This window comes from Acanthisitta chloris, unplaced genomic scaffold (assembly GCF_000695815.1).
Source record: "Acanthisitta chloris isolate BGI_N310 unplaced genomic scaffold, ASM69581v1 scaffold9919, whole genome shotgun sequence".
In the NCBI taxonomy this organism is placed as follows: Eukaryota; Metazoa; Chordata; class Aves; order Passeriformes; family Acanthisittidae; genus Acanthisitta; species Acanthisitta chloris.
Window position 1 is genome coordinate 43045 of NW_008690826.1, and position 22146 is coordinate 65190.

At 40.8% G+C, this 22146-nt stretch overlaps 1 protein-coding gene across 1 annotated transcript in view; it reads right to left on the reverse strand.

Moving 5' to 3' along the window:
- ANKH (ANKH inorganic pyrophosphate transport regulator) overlaps positions 1-22146 on the reverse strand; it is a gene marked incomplete at its 5' end in the record, with an annotated part of 48647 nt that overhangs the window by 10224 nt on the left and 16277 nt on the right. The window contains 6 exons of the mRNA XM_009081981.1: positions 11040-11135; positions 13902-13994; positions 16953-17087; positions 17646-17816; positions 20330-20413; positions 21555-21673. Of these exons, the coding sequence (XP_009080229.1) occupies positions 11040-11135; positions 13902-13994; positions 16953-17087; positions 17646-17816; positions 20330-20413; positions 21555-21673 (698 nt within the window). The remainder of the gene's footprint in view (positions 1-11039; positions 11136-13901; positions 13995-16952; positions 17088-17645; positions 17817-20329; positions 20414-21554; positions 21674-22146) is intronic.

Below are 22146 nucleotides of genomic sequence, written 5' to 3' on the forward strand. Positions count from 1 at the left end.
CATTAACACAATGCCCCATCTGCTTTCACTCCAGCTGCTGCTCAAAGTACTTAGGTGGTATTTTTCAGGCTGGGCTGGGTCACTAAATTCTTTAAGGTAGTCATTATATCTCCCCACTGAATTATGCAGCTTAATTTTTGCTAACAGAAAGCAAGCTATTTCACTGGGTAATTTTACTGAGTACTTCACTTCTAAAAAGCTCAAATAAACCTAAGCTGGCGGATTCCTGAGCGTGCTTCGAAAACTGTCAGTGTCACATCTTAGTAATTTTCTTCTGTCCCAAATTTTCTCAGCCCTTGCTGCTTCCTACTGTGATTACAGAGTTTGAGCAGAAACATGCTGCAGAGACAGTTTTTGACGCTTCCTTTTTCTGCTTGCTCCAGCCACTCACACAAAATGGACTCTTTGTGTGAAACCGGAACAATCATGAAGGAGACATCAATCTCCACCTCACTGGAGCAAACAGAAAACCTTTGTTCCAGGACAAAGGCTCAGTGCGGTACCACGGATGGGACAAGGCCCTCGTGAGGATTTCATACAGTCAGCCTCTGGTGGTCCAGCATCTTCCTGAGCAGGCAGGAACGCTTCCACTTTTGTCTGAAATAATTTTTACTGATGCAGGAACTAAACCTAACCTTGAAAAGGTAAAGAGATTCTTGAGTGATTGTCTGCCAATATGCTGTTTTCCAATTGTTCTTTTTGTGCCAGCAGCCTGAAGATAAAAAAAACAATCTGAGAGTTCAGAGATGGGAAAAATCGAAGCAGGGAAAACAAATTCATCCACTGCATGAGTGATATTATTCTAAAAGCTGTCGTTGGCATCCATACAGTGTATGACAGTAAAATCAAAAGAAAGTGGATTTAGTCTTAAAAGTTAAAGCTGCTTTTGGAAAATGTGAATATCCTAGATAGGACTTGTGAAATCTCTTCAATACAATGATGCTGTAATGAAACCATTGATGAAATAAGATTTGAAAGTGTGAGGGAAATCTGCCCCTCTTTTTTGTACACTCACAAGAGATAAGGACCCTGAACTTGATCACCTAGGGAATTTCAGATACTGGTACTGTCTGCTGTTGGGGTTTTGTCCTCTGAGAGGGACCAGTTTCTTGTTGTGACATTTCTTCCTGTGGATTTTACTGTTCTATTTACTCAGTTCTATTATTCCATGGCTTTAGTAAAGGCCAGTTGTAACCTTTGATAATAAAGCAATGCAGAGACGCAATACAAAAGCAGCCAGTGAAAGACAGAAAAAATGAACGAACCTTGAACACAAGTCCAGTGGCCTCAGAAATGGCTTAAACTTCTGGCTACTTTTTGACCTGTGACACTGAGTGACACAGGTATACACAATGGCAACAAAACATGGTTCCTACACGTTTCCCTTCATTTATCTTTTAAACTGGGTGCAAAAAGATAGAAGACTAAATAATGCTATACAGTACTACAGTTCTGAAGAAAATACAGTTTGTACTGTTTCTTAAAGCCAATTGCTAGCCATGACTAAGCTGTTCTTTGCTATAAAAAGGTATTCCTGAAAGTAAGCAACAAATACCAAGAATGGAGATACACTGAAGTACATGCTCTGAGACAGAAGGTTTTCAGGGGGCATTAATTATTCTCACAAGCAGAAAAGGAGATATTTAGGAAAATCTCCTGTTGAGGAGACCTGTAAGCATGACCTTGGACAGGGGAGGATGAACTACTGTTTCAACCTGAATGAACTGGGTAATGTACTGTAAAGTATGATTGCCTTAAATTAGGTGGAAGGGGAATGAGGAGAGGCAGTATTAATCTGTAATTTGATATTGTGTGATGCATTGAAAATTTTCAAGTACTATTTAAACTCTGAAGTTCCACAGTCAGACTTAAATTCCTTAAAAAAACAAACAAAAATCCCCCACAAAAATCATATAACCTTGGTCAAACTTAGAAAACAACAAAGGTTTGCCCTAGTTAATGCAGAAACACAAACCATTTTAAGAAAGTTGGTTCTTAAGTAATCTTCCATTTATAAGTTCTCGTGAAGTGGCTGGTAACTGATCTGCTGGAACAACAATGCTGCAAAATTCTAGCTCATGTCCCTGGCCATGTTCCTTAAAATACAAGCATCTTAAAAACTGAAAACTTAAAAACATGCCACCTGAAGTCAAGTTACCTTTCTGATCCAGAATTCACATTTGTGATTGCTACAGAGTAACTCAGTCTGTGAAATGGTATAGTCTGAGCACAAGAAGAGTTTGAGCATTGATAAACTCACAGATTTTCTTGTTTATGTGCAAGAAATCATCATGATGAATCCTATTTTCCATGGTTTGGCACAGCTGTTTCTTCTACTAAGGCAGAAATGCTACAGTAGCCAAATCCCCAAGACACAACAGATTACTAAGGTTTATAACTGGATGTCATATTGCATTCCCCTTTTGCAGGAAAGATCTCGAGTGTCTGAAAGGCCAAGGATGTAAAGTACAGCTTGTCCTTTTCAGACCCCAATGCTATTCCCTCGACCATGAGTCACAAATTTGTGAAAAAATGAAGCTTTGTTAACTTCAGTCCATTTGTACCTATTTGCTCAGCTGCTGCACTCTTCTAAACCATCACTGCACAAAGACTACATCTTTGGCTCTCTTGTTAGCATTAAATACTCTCATATTTGACACCCCTCACCCCCTCCAACGCCTCCTCTTTTCCTATTTTTCAATTTGGCCCTGATGGGCCATCTTCAGAATGTCTGCTGTCATCTTTGTAAGAGTTCAGATGGGCAAGTGGGAAGGTTTCAGCATTGCATGCGAGTGAGATGTAAAGCACAGACAAGAAGGCCCAAAATTAAGGACCTCAGAAATCACCACTTTGTTCTGATGTCAGCATGTGAACCAAGAAGCAGCATTAGCAGCTTGGAATATATATAGCTATCAAAGCTATAAAAATTGTAATAACTGTGTGATTTTCTCCGGCAGCAAACCGCCCAATACACTGAGGAAAACTGTGGCATCAGTCTCAAGTTAACAGAAACAGTTATTTTTTCTTGTTCCCCTTTCCAGCATCTGAATCACTTGAAACCATGGGGATGAGGCAGCAGATACTTGGCTAAAGGCCTTGTGAGAGTGAAGGAGGAATAACGGAGTAAAAGCCCTGACAGTCTCTTGCATTGGTCAGAATTGCAAATCAATTTGCTCCACTCCGGGTTGATCTTTAGCAAACTTCATCAAGTGAGCACACAGAAACCTTCTCTGTTTGCCCAAATGCATGAAGGTGGAGGGAATAAATCCTAGTATTTCTACATTTTCTGGATACATGACAGTCTACTACTGATTTCACAGTAGTAGTGGTAACTGACCTTTTCTTTAGGAAAGGAGAAAACCACCAGCCTCATGTTTGTGAAAGTATGTTCACATATACAGCTTGTGGCAAATCCTATTTTAAAACGTCTTTGCATACCCTCTGGCTACACCCTGTAGCCTAAGGCATCTAAAAATTAATCTCCGGTCAGGTCCTGAATGCAGTTTACTGTCTCTTGGCCTTGAAATAAGACCCTTCAGATATTTAATCTCCAAAGCTGGAAACAAAGTGAAGCGCATGATACTCTGTAGCTATTGCAACTCAGTAAGGGCATTCACGGTGGCTGAATGCCAACCTGCATGGATCTCCTGACACCAACCAACTGACGACACTCAGTGAGAGCTGCACACTGCAGGGATCTGCCAGGCAGTTATTTCATGCTGTGGATGCTCCTCTCCTGCCTTCAGAAAGTTTCATCAGTGAAACAGGAACACATTCCTTGGCATTTATCAATACACCAGCCTAATTCATATTACCCTGAATGCAAGCTAAGGGTCCTAGTAAGTCAGTAGTCAGTCTTGCTGCAGTGATGCAAACAATTCTTTAACTTCTCTCCTTTAACTTCTTCCTTTAACCTCTCTCAACAGTGGCTCATGTCTCATTGTTTAGCAGACAGAGTAGATGAAAACATCAAATACATCAGTGTCTCATGTACATAAGAGCTTTACATGGGATAGTTTATCATGTGGAAAATGAACTTATTTGTAAGTGCAGAAATGGATATGAGATGGCATATTTATTACAGCAGAGACTGAAAATTTGAGAGCAAATGGGCCTACATAGTCTTTGGTGCTCCTCATGGGAAAAATCAGCTGCCAGACTGAAGGCTGGGAAAAATGATTTGCTGAGTTCAACTGGAAATTAAACAACTATTGAGTATAAAATATTTGCACAGCATCAAGGAATAACTCAATAAAGCAATGCTGTTGCAATAATATACTGAGTTGATATGAATCTGTCTTCACTCATGCAGGCTCCAATTTTATCTGCCAGTGCTACATTACACTGGCTAATGGAGCCTTGCTGACCAACTGGACAGGAGAGACAGCAGCTGGTATCCTCTTGGCAGTTCCTAGTTTGGCATAACCAAATCCAAAGTTGAGAGCAAAAGCACAGGCATGTGGAGTTGCCTTTTAAACATACATGGCTCCTCAGCCTGAGTGGAACACAGCTGCTTCTCTTCCACAGTAGCTGATTCTCACTCTTACAGAATTAAGTAGGAAGCAGCAACTACTGAGTCCTGTCTCCTGTACTTCTAATTTTTTCATGCGGGAAATTTTCCCTGTTACACTGGCTTCCTTGTTCTTGATCAAGTGTCTTCTTATCTCCTAGGTCCTTGATAATTAATTATAGAACATAACCAAGCACATGATGAATGAGGATTAGGAAAATGATGGGATGGCTTGCAGTAAACTGTCATCAAATGGAACAAAGACTTTCCTCCTCGTGTCTTTAGGCTGAAACTGAACTATCCCATCACAGGGACCCAACAAGAGCAACCCCTTGACTCTGGAGCTCTCCCTGCTGTTTTCAGACTGAGATGGGGTCCTTCTATTGAATCTTGAAAGTATATGGTCCCCAGCATCTGTCTTACTTTTTTGTCCATGGTTGGAGGGAAATAAAAGATGCACAAGCGAACATGTTAAATGCAACAGCTTAATACTCATGATCACTATAAAATAATGTAAACCCCCTCATTCAGAATGGCACTCTGTATATGATTATATATTTATCAGATATTTATTTATAATTATATTATACATTAATCTGTGAGCTGCATATAGCTGCCAAGTGATGGTAGTTTATGCTGCTGTGCTATAAGGTACAATCACTGGAGAGCTGACAAAATGCCTGCATGCTGCTCTTCCTAAGGGACTAGTTGCTTCCAGCAAATGAAAGAAACAACATTTGCCAGTAGTAACTCCTTAAACTACAGATGGTCATCAGGAGGAGCCCTTAGAAACTGGTATTTTTTTTTTCTCTGTCAAAAGAGTAAATTAAGATATTAATCTAAGTATTACATTCTATTTACAAAGAAAGGTAATATTTTCTTATAGAATATAAGAGATTACCTGACATATAATATAGAAAATAATATTGCAAGTATTAGAAACATTTTAAAGTTGAACAACATAATTGAGGAGATAATAAACAAAACCTGACAGTAAAGCAGGTGACATTTTGACATGTGTTGACACACATATTCAACTCTCAGGGTTAAGCATATAAGCCAGTAAACTGACCAGCTGTCTGCTCCTAAGTACATTAAATGTAAACTTTCACTGAGATTTAAATCTAATGCAGGTGACTGGACATTTGAAATTGGCTACCACAACACACTGCACATCAATCTGTTCAGCTTAAGTGCCCTCATTTTAGTAGAAACTTTGTGGCAATGTTCTTTTTATTTTAAAGGGATTTAAAGACTTTAGTAGTTTGTTTGTAACAAGGAGATCTGAACTTTATACAAGTCTGCATTATAAGACTTGTATAAATCACACACACATACAAGTGTTAATGTGAAAGCTTTTGCTCCCCTCTATCAGTCCTCTTTTGGAACAGAAAGGAATGAAAAATCATAGGGAAAACCTGAATATCTCTATTTTTTCTGAAGTGGTTTTCACTAATTAAATATGACAGCATTTTACACAATTAGCTTATCTCCTTAATCAGACTATTTGTTTGTGAAAACTGCTACTTTGCACACTAGTCCCTGACTATGTGTTCAGTAAAAAAAAAGGCAAAGCAGCATTGAAATTCCTTTCAAATGTCACTGGTGCTGTTATACTTAAAACAGGAGAGAGATCTGAGCTGTTTGTAATAGAACACATGTTAAACCTGAGGAGTACTGTGCAGCCTTCCTGCTGTACATTAACTGGGTGACAGACAGATGAACATGGTGTGGAGCACACAGCATATCAGCCTTGCACCTTGAGTCTGTCTTATTGCTAAGGGAAAACCTGCTGGAATACATAGAAGACTTAAGAATATGAAGATATAACTGGCCACGTGTCTTGCTGATGCTTTAGCTAACAGGAACCATGCAGCTAACAGGAGCTGCTGTTTGGAAATGTATCCCTAAAGCACTGTGGTCCGTCCCAGCTGAGGCTGCTTGAAGAGAAAGCTGAGATGAATTGCGTAGCTCTTCAACTACAGTCTAAGAACTGATTGCTACTTCCATGGTATAAACATACAAGTAAGTACAGACTATTCTGGGTCATTTTTAGTGACGGTGAGCTAGGGAGCTTTCACAGTGCTCTCTGAGAAATTGCTTTCTCTGCTCAGCACCCTGTTTGCTCCTCATGCAGTGATCTTGCGTCAGGCACACTGAGCTGGCCATGCTTTTACCTCAGAGGCAGCTACTTAAACAACAGGACTTGCACTTCTTGTTAAGTAAGACATCATTTGCCCTGCAAACATAAACAGATGCTACTACTGCCAGTCCCTGCAGAGAGCTCAATGTTGCACTTTCCCCACTTTTCCTAGTGCTGCCTGCACAATTGATGGCTGTTCAACTCATGGCACACAACTTCACCAGCTTGCACAGGGTTTGCACACCGACGTGTGCACGAGGGCATGGCTGTGACCATCACACCGAGCAGGCTGCAGCGGGTGCAGTAAGAAGCTTGAGCCCTCACAAAGGAGGCCTCTATTACTTTCCCATATCAGGCACTAACAACCAACATGAAATCAGCCTGCAAAGCCTTGCAGTTCAGAGGCAGATGACCAAACACTAATCACGTGGCTGCCAGCAGCTAACATTAGCCAGGGAAAAGGACCTTAAGTGACTGCAACTTCTGTGCTATCACAGAAGACTTCAATAAGAGCTCAGCTGGGACACAGAGAGAGAATTTGGGGATGGAAAAAAAAAGAGAAAGAAAGAAAGAGAAAGCTAATTTGGCAGTATCTGTGCCCCACAGGCTGCCTTGGAAAACCCCTGAATTCTGCGCTGTGGTGTCTGAGCTCAGAGACATTACCACTGTTCGAAGCAAAAACCCTTGCTGGAGCACAGCCTGTTTGCTGTTACTCCTGCTGGGTATTATGGCAGGGTTCCCTTGAGTAGCTTGCTCCTCACATAGCCTGCCCCTGTACACACAGCTCATGAGTAAGGGGGTGCTCTCCCCTGACAGAGCAAACCTTTGCTGCAACAGAGAAATGCAGTAATTTAGCATTTTGGTATTTCTGCACTGTACTAGGTCTGACACATCCCACAACCAAAGGGATATGTGCTACAAATGCACTGCTTTTCTCTCATGAGTCTGTCTTTGCTTAGTTTACAATTGTGCAATGATCACAGGGCTGATCTGCAGGATCATCTAAACAGGTCTAGCATCGAACCAAAATGTTTAGTGCTTCAATAACCTTATCTGGCAATGGCAGCAAGACTGGCTTATGGAAAGAAGTATTTTTTCCCAAAGTGCCTTATGGCAATGAAGTAACAAATAATGGCAAACAGCATAATGTACACTTTTTAAGCTGCAAGTAAACTACGAAGGATGCCTTATTTTCTAGTATCAGAATAGTCCCTTAATTGTGTGGGCAAAATTCTACAGCTGAGTCCCTTCCCTCTGCTATACAAATTTTACATTCAGTACACAGTCACAAAACAGGGCTGTTGGAAGGAATCACTGCTTACTTACAACCAAAACCACATCAACATGTCTACTCACATCAGCTCTCTTACATATTGTGAGACTAATAGCTTCTACTTACAGCCTTTAAATAAAACAGCTTGTCTGTGTGTTTTCCACTAAGCAATACAACTAATTCCCATTATTTGAAGAAGCAGTTTTAATACCCATCTGATGGCAGTACTCTACAGCCACGAGGCAGTGCTCTACAAAACACATGTACATGCTCCCCAGTTAGCCTGGGAAGGCTCAAGTGCAGCCTTTCAGATCCCATGAAGATTTAAACAAAACCCTGAGTTATGTTTCTTAACAAAACTATGCCTTTTTTTTCTACTCTGACCCAATACTGTCACTATCAACAATAGTGAAAAAGTGCTTCTGTTGCAGTAGTAGGTTTACAGTACTTCTTGTGCAGGCATGGCCAGTCTGTAGAAGGAGGTAGGACACTTTTCTTCCAATTCTATGAAAACGCATGTCTTCAATGATTGGAAGGCTTCCCAGGGTTTTACATTGGGAAGGTACTTCCCTGTATGGCTGCTGCTTGTACTTAAAGCCTCACTATTATCTTTTCCAGTGGTTAGTGGACTTCCTTTATCTTTACATCTTCTGGAATCCTTCTATAGATCATCCACTGGAAAAATCATTCACATAACATGTCTAAGTATTTGATTTGATTTGATCTCTTATCAGCCTAGAAGCCTCTTTCCCACTTTCCCTCTGATCCCAAAGAACAAGATGTTACCAATGATCATGCCACTAGTCTGACTGTCATTTGTTGAAGTAGAGCCCTTGAATAAAAACACAGCTATCAACAATGGCCATGGGAGCACACCTGGCAGCAACAGAGGCACACTGGAAGTCCAGTTCCTTAGAACCTATGTCACATGTTAACTTGAGTCATACGAACACCTATTGAGTTTGTGTGCTGAAGCATTTGCAGGCTCAGGCCTTTGAACCAAACTGAATCTCTAGAGCTCATGTGTCTATTTTTCTGCCCACTGTTGACAAGCAATCCTAAGAATCTGTCACTAGCAGGCAAAAATAGAAACAGGACAGGAAAAGCTATGGACCTCAGAAGTGTTTCTGGAATTACAGTGCGGATAAATCTCTCATGATGAGCTTATGAAAGAACTGCCCTTGAAAGTACTATGGAGAACTTTTGGAAAAAATCCTATAAAGTCATAAAACAAAAGCCTATTGCAGTAATTAAAAATTACTCTGCAGAAGATGGTGATGGTAATGTGAAAAGCTCATGATCTATCATAATTTGCCCAGGGGGATTAAGAAAATAGTTGATTCAGAGAATGCTCTGAGACTGAAATTGTGTTCTCACAACAATTTATAAAGAGGAAAGCTTTCCCCTTTGTGGGTCTGTAACAGACTTCAGGGTAGGCTCCAGCTGTAGAGAACATAACCTTGGCCTTGCACAGTACACAATAAAGAACTTCAGGGTGTCTGATGGTAGATAACATGTGAGCCATGGAAAGTCTCCAGACAATGGCCAGTTCAGTGGAGACGTAAGTCTGTCTCTGCTTCACAAAATAGGAAATACAAGTCAGAGCCAGAGCTGTTGGTCTCCAAGCCACAGGAAAAGAGTTGAAAGCTTCAGTCTAGGAAATTAAACGACACAAGAGATGCCACATTGGCTCATGCAGTTCTGCCTTTGATGGTGACCAGTTGTAGCTGTTTAGGGAAAAAGCACAGGAAACAAATAGCAGAAGCAATCTAATTCAGCCATGGATGGATTGAGTCACTTCATTTTCAACTGTGAAGTAAGACACAGAGTACTGTATTCCACATTCCTAGGCTGTGGCAAGGGGGTGGGGATGGTTACAAATACTCCAGGCTTGTGTACTGTAAGGTTTCCTTTGACAGAAATTAGTTTCCTCTCATGCATATGCCATGTGCAACCTGGTGAAAAAGGTTCTATACTAAGATGAAAGGGAGAGAGAAATTCTGTCAGCCCTCCATTACTCAACAGTAAATTTGTCAATGCAGGAAGAAGAGCTGCAAAGCAGCCAGCTACCCCATGGGAAGTATGCAACACTGGGGATAAAGAGAAAGCCTGTCTGGGGTATGAACAGATTCAATTTTAGGACTCTGACCACTGTATACTGAAACAATTGCTGCATTTCCAATTTACTTTTCTAGTGTGACAAAGGATTTTTTTCTGTGAGAAACTTATTTTCTAAGTTCTTCACTTTTGTCCTGTTAGTGCAGGTACTAAGAAGATGCCATAGCCCCAAACTCTAACACAATCCATCCTATGTGGAAACAGATGTATTTACCCTGGTCTTTTGCTCCACTATTTGCTATGATCTCCACCAGATGCATGAGTTTTCTTCCACAAGTGCCTGTTTGTTGCTGAGAAGACTTCTGCAGAAACCATGTTCTTGGGGAACATGCACTATATGTATGTGTGCAAGCTGGTCATTTTGCAATGCTGCAGGCTCAGCAAAATTCCTCACTGAATGTCATCCCCATGCAACTCCTCCCAGCACAGACAAGGATTTAGATCCTTTTGTCAGTGTCAGCACTGCCCTTTTTAGTTAATTTTGAGAGTAAACAAAATCAACAAGCAGGAAAGTGCTCCCACATGAAAAAAACAGTGCCAAGAGAGGCAGAAGGGAACAGCTACTGCAGGTTCAACACGTGCTGCCTTTCCCACCATTCACAGTAGATGAAGGACACCTGTGGATAGGCTGCCATCCCACTGCATGTGATGCAAATGCAGTTCCAGAAGATTTGTTCATTATAAAAAGAGAGAGAGACAAAAAGAAAAGCAGATCTCTGGTATCTTCTTGCTTGTGGAGGCTGATTTGAAATGATAAGCAGCGAAAACTGAATGAAGTAATTCCAGCCTTTAAGATATCTAGCCTGAGTTAACGACAGCTGATTTTCTTAGCACTCCAGTACTATGATGGCATTCCTTCCTCCACGTAAAAGCAACAGAGCTTCATAAGAAAAGACAACTCACCTTTCTTGAACTGCTAGTGCTTTTAGCATTAGGAAGGGAAGACAATTTTCTGGTTGAGATGAAAGCCAGAGAGTTGAGCAAAGGTTTCTTACCGTTAAGGACAATGCCATGCAAACAAAAGTGAACTTCTTGATATGTGTCGCTGTGACGGTGCTGTTGGTGTTCACCAATTTATTGCTGGGGTTATTCTAGGGGAAGAGAAAGAGATAGCAAGCATTAGCTTGGCTCCAGACTACTGGGACGCTGACAGCACCAGGGTCATTTGTTGGACCTGACTGTCTGAGCCTGTCCATGTCTGACTTTGCTTGTTTGCTTTACAACCTAGAGCTTTCTGAGTACTTTGTACCACCATAGAACATTTTCCACTTAAACTGACAGCAACTGCTGCTATGGTCACTGAGGCCTGAGTAATCTCCCTACTTTTCTAAGGAATAAGCCCTATTCAACAAATTCAGCTTTGAAAAAGGGTGATAGCTCTTTCCAAGGAAACTCCACATGATTTTTTTTAACCTTAAAGTTTGTAGCATGTTTCCACAGGAAAAATAGGATTTCATACCCTTTTACCACAAATTGGTACCAATTCACCAATGCAAGCATCCTTACTGATCCAATTAGACAAGTAGGTAATATAAACAAAGTTTCTTGAACAGCTGGCTCCATTAATGCAGTTTAATGAACAGGACATAATTAGGACTATTAGATGTTCCACCTTGAACATGGGCTCTGTACTCACATGGCAGCGAAGTGTTACTTAAATCAACAACAAAAGACCTCTTCCAAATGTCTAATATAGCAAATGAAGCTGAAGATTTAAAATTTCCCTTGGGGAACACATAAAAACAAGCTAAATGGTCTGTGGAAGGAGAGAGTGGGATATCAAAGCAGGGTACCATTAGGAGCCCTGTAGGAAGAGACTCTTGGGTCATCTATTGCAGTTACTCTGGGGCTTTTAGAGATACTAGTTTGTGTACCCACTGATAAAACCTGAGATGTAATACTACATTTATATATCCTTGATGTAACTCAGGTAGAACAGCAGTATCTGTCATATGGTCAGCTCCTTTAATGAGTTACTTGTAAGAGAAATAGAACTGTTGCAAACACATCTTGGGAGGGGACAAACTAAGCAGGAGCTCTGTGAAGAGTATACCATTTCACACACATTAAAGTGTTTGATGGAATTTTGCAATTTAAGGCTTTTGTTCTGATCAGTGCAGCAACTGCACCTGAAAGGCCTCACACTCCTGCCTAAGTATCCACTTGAAGCTTGGGTGCATGAAGATACATGTAGGCAACCAACACCCTAAAGCAGGAAGCCACTCCCATGTCTGCCCTTTGTGGGAACAGGCTATGAAAACTCTCTCTAAAACATTTTTTCACTGTGTCAGCATCTGAAAATCACAATGGAGGATTTAGAGGGTCCAGAAATAAAAAGTGCTTCTATCTGGACTCTTCTGAGAAAGCCATAGCTTAAGGACACAAAGTTTTGAAAGGCACAGTGACACATGGATGACATGTGACTGAGGGAAAAGAAATTTGCACAGCAATTAAACACTGTGGGTTTTGGGTTTGGTATTTATTGTCTGAAAGGTACAATGGAGGCATTTGCATACATGGTTGCCAGGATGAGATAACCTTTATACTGCTGCTACCTCACTTTGTACATTTTATGTCAAATTGCTTGTTAAATATGGGACTAAAATTCCCATTACATACTTTTCCAGCAGTTAGATAAACTGTACCCATCTTTGCCTAACCCTAGCATTTTCTTCCTCACATTTTTCCACAAGAGCCCTATGAGAAGCCTTTTAACTTAAATAAACAAAGACACAAATCATGATCTAATCCTGTCACCACTACAGTTGTCAGCATATCTTTCACCAGCTACATGAGACCTGAATTTAGGAGTCTTAATTGCTGTTACTATTGTTTGGTAATAGTACATTTGATTCTGGCTCATATCAAATGAGGTTAGCAGTCCCTGTGTTTCCTGTCCCAAACTATTTTTATCTTGCAGTTTATTGGGTTTGCATCTGCAGTTCCTTTTCAGCAGCATGACCTTTGACAAAGCCTGCATGTGGTATTTTATCTGACAGGTCAATTTAGCTGTACACAAGCAGGTTAGGAGGTTATGACTGATCTGCCTTTGTTTTGGTTTTAAATTCTCCTTGGAAATATGGTAGACCATATCAAACAGGGCTTGCTTCAGTTAAATACATCCCAGAGCAAGCAAACATATTTTTCATGAGTATTGGGAACCAGAAAGTTCAGTTACTAATCCATAAATAAAGGGAACGAGAGGATCTGGCATTTGAATTCCAGAGTCACATGATACGACTGTTCTTCACACAACAAATGGGCTAGTGAGTACCAGAGCAAAAAAAGAGACTAAACAAAATTATTTTTTGTTACATATTTACTCTGTGCTCAGTCCCAGGAGTAGTCCTTGCATTCATACATAATTACATGATTTACCCACAAAAATCTTCATAGCCTTAGTTAGTTAAGTCAATACTACTAAAAGAATGGATGCTATCTGTGTTACTGTCATTCTGTTAAACAATCATAACATTAACATGAGCAAATGAACCCAAACTCACTTGAGAGATACCACAAAATCTGGTGCAGAGACGTGAGCTTCCTCACTCAGTGACAGACATTTCGTGAGAAATCACTACATTAGCTAAGTAGCTACATCATAGTAAATGAGGACTTTTAAAAATCCATAAAAATACAGCACCTATCTATTCAAAAGGCAGCTTAATACCTTGTAACACACAGCTGAGGTTAAAATCATGAATCAGACAATAGCTTGAAGCCACCAAAAGGCAATTCATTTTAACTAGGATTTAAGAAAACCTTATCAGTGGGATAACAAACAGAGAGAACGAGGAGGACCACACATGCAAAACTACACAAAAGGTATTTATTGCACTCCTAACATGGGTACTCACCTTGTCAAAAGCAGGGTATACTGCTCTGATCTCTGTGAGCCAGCCATATGGCATGTGTCCCACAGGATATGTAGCTGTCAGAATCGCCACTGCCTACGAAAAGAGAGAAACATGAACTTCAAATCTGTAGACTAACATAGGGTGCCATTTCTCACCAATATCACCACATTGACCTTGACACAGTGAGAAACCAGACAGGATATGGAAGCTCTTTGTCTCAGGAAGACTGTCAGAATGGCCATCACTGGGCCTGGCATTTTAACCTTCTGATATCTTTCATGCCACAAAGCTACCTAACTCAGCCTTGTCATTTTACCACCACTCTGATACTGTGGGATAACAGATAATTTGAGCAGTGGTGTTGCCCCTCAGCCAGCCAAACACCTCCTTCCCACATTGTTCCTGAGTTATTCTACCTACAGATATCTAATAGGTAGAATGCCTTATAGCTCACGGTAGCTTTGGATCATATTTCATAATTTAAATTCATATGTACTTGTTTATTTGTATATAAACCAGTTTTAACTAAGGGAGACAGACTGTAAATCAGTGGGCCTCAGTGGCTGGCTGACTTTGGACATCAATCTGACTGCTCCAGGGCAGGAGGAACTTATAAGACAAAACCCCCACCTCTCCCCACTTTGGTGCTCATCAATGAACACCAGACAAAAATAATTCAGGATGAACATTTTTATCATGAGAAACAACTCACTGCCTGAAATTTAAAACTAGGCCCTTTTGTACTTTCACAAGTACAGTGCAAGAGGTACGTCAAGGCCATAAACTCCCCTACATACTAATGGATGAAAGATTTTGGTGATGTTTCTGATGCTTCATGTAGGAAGGGCGTTTAGGGAGCTTTTCCTGTGGTTGCTTGTAAGTCTACTGTCATTCCAAGTTTTCTAGTCCCCTGGGCTGAGGTATATGCATCTGCACCAAGAACTATCCAACTCTCTCAGTTCTAGAAATCAAAGTGCCTTTTGATTTCTGCCTTTTGTGTGCACATTCAGATCTGTTACAATCCACCTAAATTCATACTCATTTTACATCTGGCAATGGCAGGATTAAGAAAGACCTTTTTAACTACTGTTGTCTCTGTTTCACTCCTAAAACCTTTTAATGTAGATTTTCTTGGTTATCTGAGCCCATTTTCCCATTATAAATGTAACTGCTGTCTGTGTTTGGTTAAAAAATCTATACAAACACAGAACCATGTAGCAAGTGAATTTGTTCCCTGTGTTGTTTAAAAGGAGAGGGGAAAGTAGTGATATGCACAGAGATGAAGAGAATGAGATATATTCTTCCCTGCTAACAACAGATTTAATAATATTTAATGTACCCTGGAAAATTAATTTGTTCAAATAAAACAAATTGGAATTTTCAGACAGTACCCTTTCAAATTGCACACCCTCCCATTACTGTATTTTCAGCAGAATTTCCATTAGTATGAAACCTACCTAGGTTAAATCAAATAAGGAATATAAAACATATTTTGTTTATTTTCATCATGAAGTCCAAAAAGACTGCAAAGACATGGTAACTGATAATGAAAACAGTATTTCACTACCACATCTTGTATGCTAGATTCCATTTGCATTATTGAAGTCTTTAGCAGTGATTTTTTCCGCTAGTATTTTTCCTCATTTGGTGTGATCCCAAAATAAATGCATGAAAGCTTTCCTAAATGTCTAGAACCTGTATTTGAGAGCTGAAAAAGACTCCCATCAAAGCCAAGGCCAAAGAGGTAGCCCAATCACCATAACTATGCTGGCAAACAAAAGCAATAGGAGCTGGACAATGCAAGTGGACCTGCAGTTCTCATGAACATGTTACAGCCTAGTCCTTCACAGGGACATCCTGCCCAGACTGAGAGTTGCCAATATTATTGAACAGGGGGCCTATAAAACCCCTGTATATAGTGATGCTCCAGACACTGATGTTATGTGTGTTGCCAGCACCTCTGTTTTCAGAGGCAATTATTTCAGAAATCAGAGAAAGCTGAAATGTGGTCATTACTGTTAGTGTAAAACTGCCAGCAAACCACCAGCTATGACATGTATTTGAAGTCATTATACTAGCAACAAAATGCAACTGGCTAGCCATGAAATGTGATGCATTTGAAATCGCAAGTCACCACAAAATGCAAAGCTGATCTCTGCTAACCCACTCTGGCTCCCCTTGTACTGAGGCTGATCCCTGATGGACACATGTAAAAGCATTGCATTTCCTCTCTCCACAGCTATTTATTTGTAGTCTCTGGCAGCTCCTGAGTGAGTGAAATACACAGTATCATGTATGCCAAATTAGCATCAGTTCTTTGAATTTTCCTTTCTGTTTAGTATCTTACAGCTTTGCTTTGCCTATAGAAAAAAACATGAGAGATTTGCTAATGACTACGTGCATCTAGACATCCTCCCACTGAAACTGGCAGCAAAGGTCCAGCAGACTTCTTAAGAGAATGGGTCAGCTCATGGTGAGCATTGGTGAAGGCTCTGCATTACAATAAGTCTGGCTCCCAACAGCTGTAGGAGAATTACTGGAGTAATCTGGAATTCCTCAAGAGAAACAGGGTGCATTTCATATCCCAACCAGGAGACAGACTTTTTTTAACGTGCTTTCTTATGTCCCTACACTGTTTTATGTGATGCACCGACTGCTAACAGCAGTTTCACATCAGTTTGCATAGCCATAAAATATTCATGACAGGAAAGAGCAGAACATGAGACTACTGACACCTGTCCTAAAATCTCTAGGATCTGAATGCTCTAAAGTGTATGTACCTATATGCAGAGCATGAAAACCTGTTCACTGAACGCAGGAAGTGTTCAGTGATAAAATTCTACTGGTCTTGTTGAGGGTGAGGACCCACTAGACCTGGCAGAAAGGCTGATGGTGAGAGTCCAAGCAGTCTTCTTTTCAAGCATAAAAAGAGCACTAAACAGAAGTGTACTTAAGACAATTTTTTCTTATCAGTATGGCTAAGAAGAGAAACACAGAGGTAATGCCGTGGAAATGATCATTTGCAGTAATGGAGTGCACTGACTTTCTTACCTCTGTGGCTGCAGAACTGCCACCTAGGTCACGGGAGACAAAAAGGTTGACAATGGGTCTACTTATTCTCTGAGTTGCCAAAATTAATGCCAAAGGCCACCAGAAACTCAACATCTTCCTTATTGTAGCTTCTCCCTGCAACACAGGGTAAAAAAAAAGAAGTGGGTTTGGAAAAAACATGCCGAACTGGACCAAAAGCACAGAGAAAGGATTCTTTCTTTTCCCACCCATTGTCAGTTTGGTACATTCATCTCAGTAATTTTCAATATGAGGAGCCTAAAATATTTTCAGTCATGTTAGCAATACCGATTCAAAAGAAGATGTGTCATGGATCTCAATAAATAATGCATAAGGTATCTATCTGCATAATTTGTTCTGACTATCAGACAAAGCTACATGAAAACCAATATGATGTGAGGAAAAATAAATTTTGAGATCTTCTTGTATGTGAACTAAGGTGTTCAGTTAGTTCATGCTGTGCTGTCTTACAGCTCAGTACAAAGGTGCTCAGTAGACAGCACATCCATACCATGGAATGCATTGTCTCGTGCACTGTCGCTGGAATAGTTTCCCCCATGCCTCTTTATTTGAAAATCTTTTTTCCTGCAGGACAGAGAAGGCCCTTCATGCACAATAGTTTAGTACAATATTGTAACACAAAAAGTTGGAAAAAGCAGAAGTATTAAGACATACCCCCATTTCAGGCCCACTTCTATCAGGAATAGCATCATGTATGTTCCTGTAGTATCCGAGGCATAATGTGGTACATCGGACAAGGGCTCCCATGTATAAGGACAAGATTGGGATCAAGAGAGGCTCCCTGCACTCCAAGTGACTGTGAAGCAAAATGGCTACAAAAACAACCTGCAGAGCAAACAAATAAATGATTAAAATTTTCCCTGTGTGTTTCTTGAGGACCAACACTTCTCCTCTCTAATTCCTAGGCGGTCCATCTGAACGAACCACGCACGACTACAGTATCTATCTGACTTTGAGCTTGTGGCATAAGAAACATTGGTCAGGACCAGCCCCAGCATTCAGTCATACACATGAGAAGAACAAGAGTTAATTTCACACTCTATTAAAACAGTACTTGAAGCTTGGGCAGGTGTCAGACTAGGAGCCATAAATAGGAGAAGGTTAGCATGAAAGTCTGGCAAGGCCTGGCAGCAAGCATGTGGCTCAGTGTCACTCTTCCCAGGAGAATGTGCTATTCTGATATACACTGAGCTGGAGACATGCTTCTAGGGTCAGCTTCTAAGCTCTACTATTTTTTTTTTTTTTCAGGGAGCAGGCAGGAAGGGTAGTGGCAATTAAAAAGCCAGATGTTTTAAAGCATTCATTTCAACATTTAAGAGCAGGAAGTCTTATGTCAACCTAATTTTCTACTTTTTCAAGTGAAATTTCAGTATTTCAATATTCTCTCTTCATCTGAGTGCCACACTGATGCAAATGAAATGGAAACCTTTGGACTAATGAACAGCTCATAATTCTCTTTTGAGATTAAATGCTTAATCCATAAAATGCAAAGGAATTGATTAGAATTATACCATCCTCTTTGTTAAGTACAGAGTGGATGGTGTGCCTGTTAAATTCCAAATGCCTCTAGATGGGGGGCACAACTGGAAAGTCAACTCTGTTTGGTGCTATGAAGAGCAGAATCAAGACAAGCCTGCCAACAGAGGCTGACATTCAAGAAATACGAAACACATTATTCAGATGCAGGTTCTCTCCTTCATTGCTGGAGCTCGAGAAGTAGTTAAACAAAAACTTTGCAAATGTTTCTGAGGCAGGCCACATTGCTTTTGAGGGTTTGCAAAAGTATTCTTTTGAAACCTACAAACCCCATTGTTTCTCAGTAAACAGAAGCAGTCAAAGAGAGTGTGTATATGAAGCTACCCAAGGAGAACCGGCTACTGCCTGTGCACCTATTGCTTGCGTATGGAGCCAGTGTAGATGTGGAAAGCCCTGGGGTATGAAGAGTCACAACTCTTTGACATCCTGATTTGCCTGTGCTCTGTGCAATATTTTGTTGAGACAAGATGACAGGTGTCCTATTCTTGACAACCCTGGCACCCCACTCACCAACCACTGTGGAAAGGGCATGGCCAAAATAAGAATTTGTTTCTGTATTTAGCTGTGCATGACCTCACATGCACCTAGGGTCCACAAACTTTGTAGGTCACATCACAAGAGCAGACTCTGAGGGTTAAGGTCATTTACAGTAATTGGTATTATATTCAGGGATTTAGTGCAGTACTGTAGAGGGGCAAACCTGGCAAAGAGAGTAGCAGCTGACTGACTGGTTCAATTTGGTTTATGGTTTCCTCATATTTAGAGGGAGGAAAATAAAACTAAGTGCTCTTGACTTCGTATTTCCTTTGATGTTGTATTGTTTCATCCTCTTTCTTCCAGTCATTACACCATTCAGCTGGTAATGGGGCAGTACAGCAACTGTTTTACAGGTGCTGGGACTCTCAATTTCATAATATTTTTATATGTGCTTTCAAAAGAGGGCTGTATATTGTTTCTCAAATGCTACAACACTGGCCATCAGGGGTGTATTTGAATGCTGTCTTTTTCAGTGTGCCTAGTAAAAAGCAACAGGATAGTTAACAGCTTCCTCACAAACGAAAGTTCAAAAAACATTTGGTCTTCTCAGCATCACCCAGGGGCTATCAATACAGACCTCTTCTACTGCATCTGTGAGCCTTCACCATTTGGAACAGTAATGAGAACAGTGCTACCCCAGAAGATGGCTTACACTACTGCATTTTGCTGGTTTAGGCAGCATGTACAAAACTGACAGGTGAACCGCAGAATCAACTCTTCACCTCCCCACTCAGGATTTCAGTGCTACTGTGTGAAGCATGGGGGAGAATGTACAGGGGAAAGAAAGGTCTCTTTCAAAGCACTCTGTGAGACTCAGGACTGGTAGCAATCAGGGATCTCTCTGCCTGACCGTTCTTTTTCCCAGAAGTACATGTGTACATGTATAACTTGTTTCTCAGCCATTCTGAAATGGAGCTGCGGAGGTGCTGGAGGACATGGCCCTAACCCTCAGCCATTCTGAAACGGAGCTACGGAGGTGCTGGAGGACATGGCCCTAACCCAAACAATCTTGGTTCCCTTCTCTTAACATTGGTTTGGGACTGACTTGATCCAGTCAAGTGAGACCATCCTAAACCACAACTGTCAGCAAACAGCCTCCACATTATGGGGGAACAGGCAATGAACAGCACGGAACTTCCTCCGGTGGATTGCTCATGGAAGAGAAAGAAGGCACAGAGAGAGACTCTGTGCAAGAGAATTCCTGTTTAGGAAAGCATCTGGTCCATAACACAATGGGAACAGTGACTGTCAGGAGGAGCCTTTACCTGAGCTATGACATCTGAGATGGAGGCACATCCCACTAGGAAACTGTACTTGTGTTTCAGCAGAATCCCAGCATGGGTCCATGCCTAAAAAAAGAGAAAAGTTTGGGAAGTGATTATGATCTTGTGAATGATTTCAGGTCCCACAATGCTGTTCTCTGGTTGATACATTGTAAACAAGCAACCAGCAAAACTCACAAAGTACCTGGTGTGAACCTGGGCAAATGTTAAGCCAATAGTGCAGAGAAAGCACTGCTGCAATCAGTCTCTAATTGTCACGGTTGATAGGGAGAATAGGAACAGTCTTACAGACTGTACAGGAAATTCTGAGCAGAAACTGCCCCTTCATAAATCAGATGCTGCACAGGATGGATTATCATAATAAATAATCCAAGGAAAAAAATGTGCATTCCCACTCCCCAGCTGGATGCTCCTCTGAAGTGTAATATTCATTGGCCCACTGAGTGATACCGAGTCCTATCTGGAAAAAGAAAACGATCCAACTTGTTTTTATTGTCAGTTACTGTTTCAAGCAAAGTGGTAGAGAAAGTGGTACAGGCATGAGAAGGTTATCCTTTACCAGTTTTACACAAAAGTAAAGGCATTAAAGAGAGTTGCCATATTTTTATGTTGTGCAGGCCACAAACAGTGATCTGGGAAGCAGCAGCCCACCCCATGTGTGGCTCTCTTTCCCAGACATTTGAGATATACTGAACCTAGCTCTGCTTGCAAAAACTGATGGTAAGAAGTATCTTTTCAATAAATTTCCTTTGAGAAGTGCTTGCACAAACGGATGGTAAGAAATATCTTTTCAATAAATTTCCTTTGAGAAAATATCGAGCTTATTCCTCGTGAACTCTGCAAGTGATCTGGGAGTGTATGGCAAATCCAAATCTTTCACTACAAGATTGGAAAGAGAGGACACATAGAGGCAACCAGTGCAGCTCGTCACAACACGATCAGTGCTTTCCAACATACATATACAGTAACTCTAACAAGGCAGCTGACGTTTTTTACATCTGTCAGGATCTCTGGATGTTCAAAGTCCACCCAGATGCTTTTTCCATGTAGCAGGAGATGAGTCCAGGTATATCCAGAGCTGCTGCTTCCAGAGGACACACTTTCCTTCTACATGCCTCCAATTTCCCATCAGGTAATAAACTTTGTGAACTAAGGTCACAAAAAAATTACATTATTACTAAAATTCAGTTCTGAATCAGGCACTCACCATGGCATCCATAAAAGGGAAGGCAGCAAGATAAAGGAAGGCCCTCCGAGTTTTACTTCCCACTGATTCATCCACATGGTGCAGCTTATTAATAATGTAATACCCCAAATCGCTATATGCTGTAGGGACACAAGAAAAGGAATGAAAAATGAAGGTTACATATGGACTCTGGGTGAGATACTCAGAAGTACATGGAAGTCTGTGATGCTTTTGGAGTTCAGACACACATCCACTTAGCGAACAGCTGCAAGGGCTTCAGCATATTGCAGCCTCACCAGCTGCTGTTTATGACTAAGGAGTGCTCTTGTGGTTCTTTTTCAAGTAACCTTTGGCAGAGGAGTGATAACAAATGGCTGTACTGGGAGATGGGTATAGTAAGTGCCACATCTGTTTGCTAAATGAACACACTGGTACTTCAGAGAATCTACTGCTCCTTTGTTAAATCAAGGCTCTTTGTTAGAAAAGCTGTTTTCACCAAGTACTGTGTGTTTCATGGGATATATTACCTTATAAATGCTGAAACCATCTATTATCACTGGATTCTCATGACATTACCTGTAAACCTGCCCAAAGCTGTAAAAGGATACTATGA